The sequence below is a fragment of the Euprymna scolopes genome, chromosome 46, assembly GCF_053919585.1.
Source record: "Euprymna scolopes isolate OS-2025 chromosome 46, ASM5391958v1, whole genome shotgun sequence".
In the NCBI taxonomy this organism is placed as follows: domain Eukaryota; kingdom Metazoa; phylum Mollusca; class Cephalopoda; order Sepiida; family Sepiolidae; genus Euprymna; species Euprymna scolopes.
Genome location: NC_136527.1, coordinates 17,043,013 through 17,057,526, shown reverse-complemented (window position 1 = coordinate 17,057,526; position 14,514 = coordinate 17,043,013). Strand labels below are relative to the sequence as shown.

The following is a 14,514-nucleotide window of genomic DNA, read 5'->3' as shown; positions in this document are numbered from 1 at the left end:
CCGGGCCTTGATAAGTGGTGACCTCCATGTAAAAAAAAAAAGAAGAAATACAAATTACTCATCTCAAGGAATTCCAATAATTAATAGCTTTGTCTTTTCCTAAATATATTTCGTTTCTTTTTCCATCTTTTTTTAGGTGGCCTTTTGCGGCCATGCTGGAAGTGGGAGGTCATCGCTCATCCTTTCCCTCTTCAAAATGATCCACGTCCACGAGGGCAAGATCTTCATCAACAACCAGGATATTTCAGTGGTACCATCCTACATCCTCAGATCAAGGCTCTCCATCATACCACACGATCCTATCATGTTCGACGGAACAGTCAGGTAAATTGGCAAGCAAATGACACATAAATTGCAGGGGGAAAAAAATGGAAATGTTATAACAGATTAAAGAAAATACTATTTCAAAGTTTGAAAATGTTATTTCTAACTTAAAAATGACAGATCAAGAAAAATATCATTTCAAACTTTGAAAATGTTATTTCTAACGAATAATGACAGATCAAGAAAAATACCATTTCAAACTTTGAAAATGTTATTTCTAACTTAAAAATGACAGATCAAGAAAAATATCATTTCAAACTTTGAAAATGTTATTTCTAACGAATAAATGACAGATCAAGAAAAATACCATTTAAAACTTCTTATAAATGACAGATCAAGAAAAATACCATTTCAAACTTTGAAAATGTTATTTCTAACTTAAAAATGACAGATCAAGGATAATACCATTTCAAACTTTGAAAATGTTATTTCTAATTTAAAAATGACAGATCAAGAAAAATACTATTTCAAACTTTGAAAATGTTATTTCTAACTTAAAAATGACAGATCAAGAAAAATACCATTTCAAACTTTGAAAATGTTATTAAACGCGACAGACCAATCAATTGATATTTAAAATTTGAGTATGAGTGACCAAAGAAAATATTTCCAACTTAAGCATGATAGACACAAAGAAATGCTATTTCAAATTTAAGCATAACATACCAAAGGAAATATGTCAACTTGTGCAAGACAGCCCAAGGAAAATGCTATTTCTAACAGATAACATTACAGATCAAAGAAAATGTTATTTCCAACTTAAGCATTATAGATCAAAGAAAATATTTTTTTACTTAAGCATTACAGACCGAGGATGTTATTTTCAACTTAAGCATGACAGACACAAAGAAAATGTTATTTCTAACTTAAGCATTGCAGACCAAAGATGTCATTTTCAAAAAGCATTAGATCAAAGAACTTATTTCTAACTTAAGCAGTATAAAGACATTATTTTCAACTTAAGCATTACAGACCAGAGAAAATGTTATTTTCAACTTAAGCATTATAGACCAAAGAAGATGTTATTATCAACTTAAGCAGTATAGACCAAATGACAGTACAACTAATGCTTCCTACCGATCCAAATTACGACAACAGGACCATTGCCAGCACCCTACAAAAGGCAAATCCGGATGGTTCAATGCTTGAGGGCACAGCTCAGCAAAGTTTCCGGCTACAGTTATAGTCTTTGGTGTGGTTTCAAGTGAGGGCCACATTATGCCACGTCCCTTCTTCAAAGTCGGCTTGAGTGTGTACCTGGATGTGCTGAAGTGTGTGGTGATCCCCTGGTGCAATCAGGTTGTTGCTGGCAGACCCTAGGTGTGGCAGCAGGACTCTACACCAGCTCACGTCCATAAAGACCCAGGCTTGTCTACAGAAGGAGTGCTACGACTAGTACCCTTCTTTCACTGCCCCCTTCTTCCTCCCCCCGACCTGAACCCACTGGACTACTTTGTTTGGTCATACGTTAAGAACATCACCAACATCAGGCTGATCACTGCTGAGTATTCGCCAAGCTTCCACTAGTGCTTGTAGAAAAGATATGCTCCCAGTTCAGGACCCATATCGAAGCGGTGATTGAGGCTGAAGGTGGCTACATTGAATAGAAGTCAGCTCTACTACGTTATCAAGTTTTCTTTAGGGCAAAACTTATCATTCAACCCTGTGGTTTTGGCTTCTTTTTATTTTATATATTCACATTTTTTTTTTTTTTTTACTCGTGTTCACCCCGTACAAAGCATATCGCCACTTGGACGTGAGGGGCAACTGTTTGGGGCCATGTCTAGGAAAGAGTAAGAAGATATTTGTTTATATTACATTCAAACTTCTGCATATCAGTACAGCCAGGGAAGCAGGCAGCAGGAAGGGAATTCCAAAGTCTAGCTGTTCGAGGGGAGAAACTATTAGAATAGAAGGCTCTGTTGCATTTATGAACAACAAGAGTGAAGGGGCGAGATTTATTGCTTGAACTTCTGCATGTCAGTACAGTTGGGGAAGCAGGGATCTGGAATAGAATTCCAGAGTCTAGCGGTTCTGGGGAAGAAACTACTGGAGTAAAAAGATCTTTTACGTCTAGGGATCTCTACTGTGTGGGGGTGGGATTTAGCTGCTTGTTGGGTTTGTCGAGGGTGTCTACGTCGTGGGAGCACAAGTGTCTGCAGTTCGTCAGAGCATTCACCATTAAAATACTTGTAGAACAGGCAGAGGGATGCAACGTTTCGTCTATGGGACAGAGGCTGAAGCTTATAATTTTCTAACTCATTTCTTGCCTCTGGAGAGAAGAATTTTGAATTCTTTGAAACTCCGCAGAATAAGGATATATTAACCGTCTTTTTTTATTTATTTATCTTTTTATTTTTACTCATGTTCACCCCTTACAAAGCATATCGCAACTTGGACGTAAGGGGCTAATATTTTGGGGTCATGTCTAGGAAAGATTAACAAGATATTTGTTTATGTTAAATTTAAACTTCTGCATATCAGTACAGCCAGGGAAGCAGGCAGCAGGAAGGGAATTCCAAAGTCTAGCTGTTCGAGGGAAGAAACTATTAGAATAGAAAGCTTTCTGGCAACGTAATATATTTCCCAGCGTAATATATTTCTCCAACTTTACAACATGGAAAAAAGAAGAAAAGAAAAAAAAGAAAACCACATACTGAGGATGGAGTCTACCTCCGAAATATATTTAAATTATAAATTTCAAACAAGTAAAATATTTGTTTATTTTCCTAATATTACGTTATGATTTGGCTTTCAAGCGCACTTGATGCATATTTTATTCAAATTAAAACAACGTTTCTATATGGAACTCACACCCCTGACAACAACAGTGAAGGGTTGAGATCTTATTGCTAAGCGGGTTTGTCAAGGATATGTACGTCGAAGGGGGTACAAGTGCAACAAGTTCATCAGAACACATTCCATTAAAATATTCATAAAACAGGCAGAGTGATGCAACATTGCGGTGATGGGACAGGGGCTGGAGCTTAGTTGATAAAGAGGGACTGATTAGATTGACAATTCTTTTTTGGACTTTATCGAAGAGGGAGAGATGAGTGGTAGATGCAGCAGCCCAGATGTGGCAACAATACTCCATGCATGGTATGCGAATGGTGGCCTTGTAAAGGTACAGGATACTTTCAGTTGTAAGTAATCTTCTAGCTCGATAGAGGGAACCCACCTTATTTTTATTCTTCAGGATATTTTTGGGTGTCTTATAATGTTCATGGCGTCTCCTGTTTACTGTAAGGTGACAACTTCATCATTCCACCTCGTATTTATTATCAGCCACGTGTTTAATAGTGCATCTTTACATTACATATCGACCTTCCATAACTTCCAAATTTTCTATTTCTTTTATCTTGTAGTTGAATATCTCCAATATATATATATATATATATATATATATATATATATATATATATATATATATTACAACACAATTTTTAAAGTAATAATTTTTTTATTGATTTTGGCAGATTCAACCTTGATCCTGAGGGAAAATACAGGGATCCCGAAATTTGGGAAGCACTAAATGCCGTACAGCTGAAGCGCACCGTGCAAGAATTACCGCATAAATTGGGTAAGTCTCTTTGATACAAACACATGAACACACATGCACATATTCGCATACATATTCGCATACATGCAGGGATATGTAGACAGATGCACACATATAATGAGAAACTGGAGATTATATGATTTAAAAACAAGTTACTCAATATTAAATGGGAAACCATACATAACTGCAAGCACTTCAAAGAACATAAACTGAGCAGTTTTTTATTGCCTGGCTTCCTACCTTTTATTTTACTTTACCATATTTCTTTGTTTATACTAGCAGGTCGCCCGGTATTGCCCAGTCATAAAATACGCTTAAATATGATTAATGCAGGTGTCTGGCATTGCCCGGGTGTTTGGAGGTGTGTGTTGAGCAAAAAAAAAAAAAATTGGTAGTAGGCAAGCAGGCTCAAACCCGTACCCTTAAGGATGAAAAGAATGTGAAAAAAAAAACATAACATCGTTCCAGTCTGTATATTTTATATATAAAACGCTTATATGTCTGTCCGTCTGTTTCCATATTTTCTCTGAAACTAAAAATCACAGAGAGGCGCTAAGGGCCTCAAATGATTGGATTTTTTATGGGTCGTTCTTTAGTCGGTCAAAATTGAAAAATCTTAGTTTATTCTTAATTTTTTTATTGCCTGGCTTCCCACCTTTTCTTTTACTTTACCATATTTCTTTGTTCATACTAGCAGGTCGCTCGGTATTTCCCAGTCATAAAATATGCTTAAATATGATTAATGCAGGTGTCTGGCATTGCCCGGGTGTTTGGAGGTGTGTGTGTTATATAAGAGTTTCTTAGAGAGAGAGTTTATAATTGAGAGTTCTAGAGAGGGATGTTGTGAGAGAGATTGTTCATGTTATGACGATTCGTATTTATTAAAATGTTCTTTACTTAGAAGTGTTGAAGAAGAACTCTTTGAGTGAGGAGATAGTGTTCAGACAGTCTTAGTGTAGATATGAGATGTAGATTCACATTGTGGATATGAGATGTGTATGTCATGACATTTTATAACACAGACATATAATAACAATTCACTTTACCTTTTTGTAAGAATCACAAACACAAAGATGAGCTTTATCAAAACACATGATAGGTTTATTTCTTCACGACCGGCCGTGGTTTTCTCATCAAGAATTCAAAGCTTCACATTTTAGTTTCAAAGTGACCGTCTCGCTTCCTAGACGTTCGAATTCCCAGACCCTCTCTGAGTTTTTCACTGACTAACTATCTCTAACTAACTAACTCTCACTTCCTATATTGATAAATCCATGCATGTCCGGCCACGTGAGCAAAATTCACGTGTTTCAACATGCGCGACTTTGCATGTTTCCGACATTATGATTTCCCAATAACCTATTTTTTCTTTGATGTTTTTACAAAGGAATTCAACCTACATATCTAATTTATTTAACCCATATTTTATTATCCACATTCTTTCTAACAATTGAATAGTTTATTTATTATTTATTTCATCAGAATTAACAATTTACTGGACATTCCATTTAAACCTATTGTTCTTTGAAACTTATATCCAAGGTTCGATTTCTGCTTTCTCTCATTTTATTTTCATTTTAAGTAATCTCTCTATTTTTATACTTACATGAAAAGGGGACAGCCCTTATCATGTAACAGAATGACAAGGAAGTCAATTAAAAATGTATTAACAAAATACATAAAAGAGGTAATTGAACAATATCTTTGCTCGTGACAGGACTAGTTGTGAACGAACATTCACTTCGCGTATCTTTCACCGACTCTCTCGTAAACCATTTACCCTTCACCGGAAGTGACGTCATGGAATAGTTCATTATTCCCGGTAATCGTCCAAAGGCCTAAGCTTGATTTGTTTACACGAAGAGCATCACTTAATACGCTGATGGCAGTTTGTATATCACTTCCCAATATGCTCAACCCAAGATAGGCAGCATTATAGTCATCCACATACAGCAGTTTCGCTGTATCATAGCTTATCAGTGCTGCAAGACCGATTTGTTTTTACATAAGCAATAATATGTTGAGTCTTTTAACACACAACCAAATCTTATTTTTCACAACATTTGACGGAACCTCCTGATATTAACTCCCGTGACGAGGAAGATTTGATATTTTCATCGCAAACTTTATATTGTATTTTATACAAGAGAGGTCTCGAGTTACTGGTAACTAGCTCACCGAAACATGCTCATGACTGTGAGCAAAAAAAAAAAAAAATTGGTAGTAGGCAAGCAGGCTCAAACCCGTACCCTGAAGGATGAAAAGAATGTGAAAAAAAAAACATAACATCGTTCCAGTCTGTATATTTTATATATAAAACGCTTATATGTCTGTCTGTTTCCATATTTTCTCCGAAACTAAAAATCAAAAGGGGCCTCAAATGATTGGATTTTTTATGGGTCGTTGTTTTAAAAGCCTTTAGTCGGTTAAAATTGTTTTCACGGGGTCAAAAGGGGTCAAAATTGAAAAAATCGTTAAAAACATTTTGTACATTCATCTTAGTTTATTCTTAATTTTTAATCGGATTACATGTGTATCACGTTGGTACAGTGGTAACGTCACCAGCTTCGGTTTCGGTTTTAGCTGATGACACCCAAGTACTTTAAATTTTTTTATTTTAAATCACGACTCTATAATAATACTAGCAGGGCGCCAAGCATTGCCCGGTCATAAAATACGCTTAAATATGATATTTTGATTAATGCAGATTTCGTTTTTATTATTATACTAGCCTGGGTATCTGGCATTGCCCGGTGTTTGTAGGCGTGTGTTGATATAAAAAAAGTTGTAGTAGGTAGGTAGACTCGAACCTCGAAACCCCGAACCCATGATGCAAAGGCGTAAAAGAAAGTGGAGGTGTGTGTAAGGGTTAGGGTATTTCATTGTTTTAACTCTTTTTTCTCCAACTTTACAACATGGCAACAAAGAAGAAAAGAAAAAAAGAAACAACATACTGAGGATGGAGTATAGCTCCGAAATATCTTTGTTATAAATTTCAAACAAGTAAAATATTTGTTTATTTTCCTAATATTGCGTTGTGATTTGGCTTTCAAGCGCACTTGATGCATATTTTATTTTATTCGAATTAAATGAACGTTTCTATATGGAACTCACACCCTGACAATATACACTTAAATTAGATTATAAAACAGGCAGTCTGAAGCAGTCAGTCAGAGAGTTTGAGTGAATCTGTTGGAACGAACCAGGGAGACTGACAGAAACTCCTTAGGAAGCGAAGGGGGTCAATAAAAGACGACAATGTAGCAAACATTGAATTCCAGTCACCAGCTGGATGAATAAATGTCTTGTATTTGTTATGTAAGCCTTTTGTCTTTGTTCATCATTCAACCACAAGGTAATGTGTTTGTCTTTATCGTTATGTATAAATAACTTTGCATGAAACCCCTTCCAAAGGTTGACTGTATTCCCCTCTTCGATAATGCAGCTCCCTCCTATTTAATGAAGTGTCATTGCACTTCTCTTCACATCTATATCTGAGCTCCACTGTTTATTATAAATGTGTACCCTGTAATGCAACACTTTCCCTCTCTCACTCTTTCTCTCGCTTTCCTTTACTCTTGCTCTCTATTTCTCTTTCTATATATATTTCTTTCTCTCTCTCTATTTCTCTCTCACTCTTTCTCTCTCACTCCCACTTTTCTCTTTCCTTCTCACTCCCTTACTCTTTCTCCCTTACCCTCTCTCTCTTTTCCTTTCTCCCTCACCTTTTCTCTCTCTTCCTCTCTCTCTCTCTCCTTCACTCTTTTTCTCTCTCTCTCTCCTTCACTCTTTTTCTCTCTCTCTGTCAAATTCTTGCATCTGCATCCTCTTTCTCTCTTTCACTCTCTCTCCCTCACCCTTTCTCTTTCTTTCCCTTACTCTTGCTCTCTATTTCTCTCTCTCTCTCTCTCACTCTTTCTCTCTAACTCTAACTTTTCTCTTTCCTTCTCACTCCCTTACTCTTTCTCTCTCCCTCACTCTCTTTCTCCCTCGCCCTTTCTCTCTCTTTTCCCCTCTCTTTCTCTCCTTCACTCTTTCTCTCCTTCACTCTTTCTCTCCCTCCTTCACTCTTTCTCTCCTTCCTTCACTCTTTCTCTCCCTCCTTCACTCTCTCTCTCCCTCCTTCACTCTTTTTCTCTCTCTCTCTCCTTCACTCTTTTTTCTCTCTTTCTCCTTCACTCTTTCTCTCTCTCTCTCTCTCTCTCTCTCTCTCTCTCTCTCTCTCTCTCTCTCTCTCTCTCTCCTTCACTCCTTTTCTCTCTCTCTCTCTCTCCTTCACTCCTTTTCTCTCTCTCTCTCTCTCCTTCACTCCTTTTCTCTCTCTCTCTCTCTCCTTCACTCCTTTTCTCTCTCTCTCTCCTTCACTCCTTTTCTCTCTCTCTCTCCTTCACTCCTTTTCTCTCTCTCTCTCTCCTTCACTCTTTTTTCTTTCTTTCTCCTTCACTCTTTCTCTCTCTCTCTCTCCTTCACTCTTTTTTCTTTCTTTCTCCTTCACTCTTTCTCTCTCTCTCTCTCCTTCACTCCTTTTCTCTCTCTCTCTCTCTCTCTCTCCTTCACTCCTTTTCTCTCTCTCTCTCTCCTTCACTCCTTTTCTCTCTCTCTCTCTCTCTCTCCTTCACTCCTTTTCTCTCTCTCTCTCTCCTTCACTCCTTTTCTCTCTCTCTCCCCTTCACTCCTTTTCTCTCTCTCTGTCTCCTTCACTCCTTTTCTCTCTCTCTCTCTCTCCTTCACTCCTTTTCTCTCTCTCTCTCTCTCTCTCTCTCTCCTTCACTCTTTTTTCTCTCTCTCTCCTTCACTCTTTTTTCTCTCTCTCTCTCCTTCACTCTTTTCTCTCTCTCTCTCTCTCCTTCACTCTTTTTCTCTCTCTGTCAAATTCTTGCATCTAAATCCTCTTTCCTCAGTAACCTGCACTTGTTAACCCTAACCACTAATAATAAAGAAAACATATCATTATGTTGTTGTTCGACTTATTTTATTTTTTGTAGAAACTGCTGTTCTCTGCGAGGGGAAAGAATTCAGCGTTGGACAGCGACAGGTAAGCGCAATCATTCTTATTATACATTAGAAAATAAAAACCTTCATCTGAATAGATGCAAAAGCGGAAACCAGAAATGATTGACAGCATAGACCAATGCGGATTGGTGGGATTTTTAATCATGAATTGAATCCTATATCTTAGTCTCTCTCTCTTTCTTAACTGCGGGAATACTTTTGACTTATACACATCATTTTGGGAAATAAGGAATGTATATAGTGTTGGATCCCAAGAAGAGAAGCACATCCAAATGGATTCCATGTAAGGAATGTGAGACTTTTCATTATTGTGTATTGGAATGCATAATTTGACTCAGAATATGTGAAAAGGTATTGATCAAAGAAAATATTAAACAATAGACAATGGGAAATATAAAACATTCCAGGATGAAAGAATGTTTATATAAATAAACACAAACAAAAGGCGAGAAAGTCAGTTACAGAGGAAGAAAACAAGCTAACACATTTTTTTCACTGCCAAACATTCGCACAACCATGACACATCTTCACTCGTCATAACTAAATCCAAAACTGTTGTCGGTGTGAAATAAAACAAAATATTATTTATAGATCAGCTGTGTTGTGTTTTATTCACTGTCAGTGTCTATATATCGTAGACCAGTGACAAAATTAGATTTAACTGAATGATAAGAAAAAGTCCTAGTAGGCGATACCCGTTTCTCTTCCCTGCAACATGTATCGCACAGAAGAGACATTGCAAGTCAGTGTTTGCTCTGTCGTTATTTTTATAGTAAGTGCTCGGCTGAGCTCCAATCTATGTTCCCCCTCCTTGCAAAGCTTTCAAAAAGAAAAGCAGGTTTGACCGTTTCACTGTTTTCTCGTTTCCAGTTGTTCTGCTTCGCTCGGGCCTACATGCGTGATAGTCGAATTGTGATCGTGGAACAAGAACATACAAACGACGATGCCCTGATGGAAGAAACGATCCAGGAACTGATCCAAACTGTCTTCCGAGATGCTACAGTTCTTGTTACTCTGGTAAGTGACTTTTCTTTGACCCGACTTTGTAAAACTGTTGTATATTGCCAAGGCTGCTGGGAAAATGATGGGATCTTTCTATCGATCCAGTAGATATCTCACTACTGATGCAATTCTTAATCTGTATAAGAGCCAGGTATGTCCAAGGATGGAGTACTGTTGCCACATATGGGCAGGAGCTGCTAGAAAGACTTATCCTACTTTGACAGAGTTAAAATAGACTTTGTAGCCTCGTAAGGGATGCCCTTTTATCTTCCCTGCAACCTCTTTCTCACAGAAGAGATGTTGCGAGTTTGTCTCTGCTCTATCGTTATTTTCATGGCAAGTGCTCGTCTGAGCTCCAATCTATGGTCTCCCCTCGCCAGACTTTCACAAAAAACACTCGTCTAGCTGAAACCATCAATCAATAATTTCCCCCACTCTTTATCTGTGCCTAAACCTAAACGTAGATTCCATGAACAAAGTTTCTTTCTTAGAATTGCACGCCTATGGAACTCTCTTCCATTTGCCTGCTTTCCAGCTGACTACAATATAATCGTCTTCAAGTCCAATGTAAACAAGTTCTTGATGAGCCGTTCCCCTTAAGTAAACCAATTTACCAAATTTCCACTACTAACGATTCCTTGACTACTCTACACACTTTAATCCTTATCCTCGAGTGGCCTGCGGGCCTTGATAAGTGGTGATTCGTTTGTTACAAATTTTATTTTTATTTTACGGCTTATTAAACGGACTATTGTCTTCAGATCCCTAAATGTCTATTTTAACGGCCCGTGACTCATTTAGTGGTCGTGGGTGCATGTGTGTGTGGAAACATAGAATGCATACACACATGACAACATACCTGTCTGCTGCTGGACGCTTCTGGGGGATTCGCCAACCGTCCTGGGGAGAGGGGGGGCATAACCTGCTGTAACAGAGACGCTTCAGGACACGGATCCAAGATGATGTGTGTTTTTATATATATATTTTATTCACTCCGAGGCATCTTGCCAGCAGAAGTGGAGCGATTGACGATCTTTGCCTTGTGGGTTCTCTATTTGAGACCGTCACCTAGACGAAACTACATAAAAATTTGCAGGCTTTTTGCAGATTATAATACTATTCTATTGTTGAAATATTATGACAATTGGCAAAAAAGAACCTATATTTTCAAGCCAATTAAATATGCCCACCTTTGCCTTATTTGTATATATAGTGTCCTGGCAGGCTAGTTTCACTTTTGCTGCTTTGGGATGTATTTCGTTTTTTTTTTTTTTTGTTTTTTTTTTTGTTACTTTTTGCTTGATTGTGTCCCCTGAACTTGGAGCATTAAAAACTGTTTCCAAAATAACTGGATTCGGCATTAAATAACCCCCCCCCGAAAAAAAAAGGGTTGATATGCTGTAAAACAACCAAACAATGTTACCAATTTCCTTTAAATCTAAGCGAAAATTCCATAAACAGATTTTTTTTCTAGAACTGCTCGTCTGTAGAACACAATACTGCGGAGCTGCTTCCCAACTGACTATAACATTGAATAATTCAATAATATTCTTTTATTTACCTGATTGATTTGTTTTCTTTTTGTCTCCCCCCCCCCTTTTTTTTCCAAATACTTCTATTTTATAAATCTCACCTGTCTGTTTAAATGTATGTTTGTATGTATGTATGTTTGTATGTCTGTCTAAAATTTTCGACAGAGGCGACGGATTTTCACGAGATCGGTATTTTCAATATTTGTCGTCCGAGAGATCGAGCTTCAAAATGATACCGTGAATCAGTCGCCTCTGTCGAAAGTTTTAGGCAGACATACATACAAACATGCATACATTTGAAATGAAACCAAACCAAAAATTGACTACTAAATAATAAATAATTCAGTAATATTATTTTATTTACCTGATTCATGTGTCTTTTGTCTTCCCCTTTTTTTTTTTCAAAATACTTTTATTTTATAAATCTTACCTGTCTGTTAGTGTATGTGTGTGTGTGTGTGTTTGTTTGTTTGTCTGCCTAAAATTTTTGACAGAGGCGACAGATTTTCACAAGATCGGTATTGTCAATATTTGTCGTCCGAGACGTCGAGCTTCAAAAGGATACCGATCTCGTTAAAATCCGTCACGTCTGTCGAAAATTTTAGGCAGACATACATACATACAAACATACATTTAAACAGACAGGTGAGATTTATATTAAAGAAGAACATGATGAAATATATTGTTTTTCTTTTTGCCTTTCCCTTTTTGTTTTCAAAATACTTTTATTTTATAAATCTTACCTGTCTGTTAGTGTATGTCTGTTTGTGTGTGTGTGTATGTATGTTTGTATGTCTGCCTAAAATGATACTGATCTCGTGAAAATGCGTCATCTCTGTCAAAAGTTTTAGGTAGACATACAAACATACATACATTTAAACAAAAGGTGAGATTTATATTATAGAAGACGACGAAAGCAATCATTTATGCATGTATGAAAGATACCGTTTTTCATTGTCTTTCCCTTTTATTTTTCAATATACTTCTATTTTATAAATCTGATCTCTCTGTTAGTGTGTGTGCGTATGTATGTTTGTATGTCTGCCTAAAACTTTCAACAGACACGACGGATTTTCACGAGATCGATATTTTCAATATTTGTCGTCCGAAACGTCGAGCTTCAAAATGATACTGATCTCGTAAAAATGCGTCATCTCTGCCGAATGTTTTAGGCAGACATACATACAAACATACATACATTTAAACAGACAGGTGAGATTTATATTATAGAAGAGGACGAAACACATGTATGTATGGAATAAACCGTTTTCCTTTGTCTTTCCCTTTTATTTTTCAATATACTTCTGTGTTATAAATCTGATCTCTCTGTTAGTGTGTGTGCGTATGTATGTTTGTATGTCTACCTAAAACTTTTAACAGAGACAACGGATTTTCACGAGATCGATATTTTCGATATTTGTCATCCAAGACGTCGATTTTCAAAATGATACTGATCTCGTGAAAATGCGTCATCTCTGTCGAAAGTTGTAGGCAGACATACAAACATACATACATTTAAACAGACAGGTGAGATTTATATCATAGAAGATGAAGATGAAATAAACCATTTTTCTTTTTTCTTTTGCAGCATCATTTAACGCATTTGAATAACTACCATCGTGTTATGGTTTTAGACCAGGGCAAGATCATCGAATTCGACAAGGCCGAACATCTCCTTGCAAATGAGAACAGCATGTTGTCGGCTCTCGTCAGAGAAGGGCAACAGAGACGGTCTAACAAAGTGGTCATCACTGTCTCCTGAGCTACGCCCCCTTCGTCCGTCTTTCTCTCCACGACATCACACCACACCATGCCACAAATATATATGCCCAGTCCCTTTGCAAGGTCCCTTTAAAAAAAAAACAAACAGAAAAACGATCAAACCCCTCTTTCTAAAGAGACTGGACATGTCTGATCAGCATCGCCGAACATCCTCATTGCAAGATCGGTTTAAATAAAAAAAAATTAAATAATAATGAAGTGGCAAATGTATAGTTTAGCTGCGTAAATTATTTGACAGACAAAAAATTATAAAAACTATTTATTTTTATATAAAAAGCATGCTAGCTGAAATAAAACTAGAAAAAAAAAATTTTATTATTTTTTCATCCTTTTTATTAGACTAGATGTACGACAATCAAGGCTGCCATATTGCTTTTAAAATTTAGCCTAAGGTTTGACACATTGGACTTTTTAAGGCCAAATCCCCCCCCCTTTTTTTAACACTCTTGAGACTGTTTTGGCTGCCATTTTTGTAATGAAAGCGCATAAAAAGGCCAAATTTGGCTTTAAAAAGGCCAATCTGTCAAACCTTAGAAAGGCCAAATTTTAAAAACAATATGACGGCCCTGATTGTCATACATTTAGTCTAATAAAAATATGTTGAAAATAATAAAAATGAAATTTTGGGGGTTTTTATTTCAGCTTCTGGGTGTAATAATGTGTTTTATATAAAAATAAATAATTTTTAGTCTGTCAAATAATTTACGCAGCTAAACTACACATTTGCCAATGAAGCCATGTTTGGATTCTTTGGACTACTGTCTTCATCGTGAAAGCTATTTGCAGAACGTTTCGGTCGATGTAACCTCCAACCTTCTTCAGATGTATCTTGTCAAAGCCTGAAATCTGTACAGAAGTTTGAACGGAATCCTTTATTTAATACCGGGGGGGGGGAGTAACATGCTCTCGTTCCGTCAGCCTTTATGTAGTGAAAATGACACTCAAGATGAGAACAATAGTCCGATGAATCCAAATAATACGAATAACCAATCCTCATCTAAAAAAGAAAAATAAAAAAAATAAAATTAAATTAATTCAGAAACGCGATAATAAAACCATACAAAAAGACATGGAAATGATTTCAGTTCATGAAACAATTTTGAAGAAAAAAAAAAGAAAAATATTTCAAATCTATTTAGGTGTATCAAAAGTACTTTTTTCTTTTTTTTAATTGTTGTCAGAGGCCGAATGGGAGGGGTAGGGGCTAAACATTGACTGAAAAAAAAAGTATATTTCACGTCTTTAAACCAAATCTTCCAACCTCATGCCAAAAAAAAAACAAAAAAAAAACTAGCGATT

General features: G+C 36.7%; 1 protein-coding gene across 14 annotated transcripts in view; it reads left to right on the top strand.

The window, feature by feature from the left end:
* LOC145271243 (ATP-binding cassette sub-family C member 8-like) overlaps positions 1-14,285 on the top strand; it is a 528,909-nt gene extending 514,624 nt beyond the window's left edge. For all 14 annotated transcript variants that reach the window (XM_080126810.1, XM_080126808.1, XM_080126809.1 and 11 more), the window contains 5 exons: positions 137-324; positions 3,804-3,907; positions 8,872-8,921; positions 9,770-9,916; positions 13,022-14,285. In XM_080126810.1, coding sequence (XP_079982936.1) covers positions 137-324; positions 3,804-3,907; positions 8,872-8,921; positions 9,770-9,916; positions 13,022-13,195 — 663 coding nt within the window. In that variant the 3' untranslated portion in view covers positions 13,196-14,285. The remainder of the gene's footprint in view (positions 1-136; positions 325-3,803; positions 3,908-8,871; positions 8,922-9,769; positions 9,917-13,021) is intronic.
* Positions 14,286-14,514: the final 229 nt, after the last annotated feature.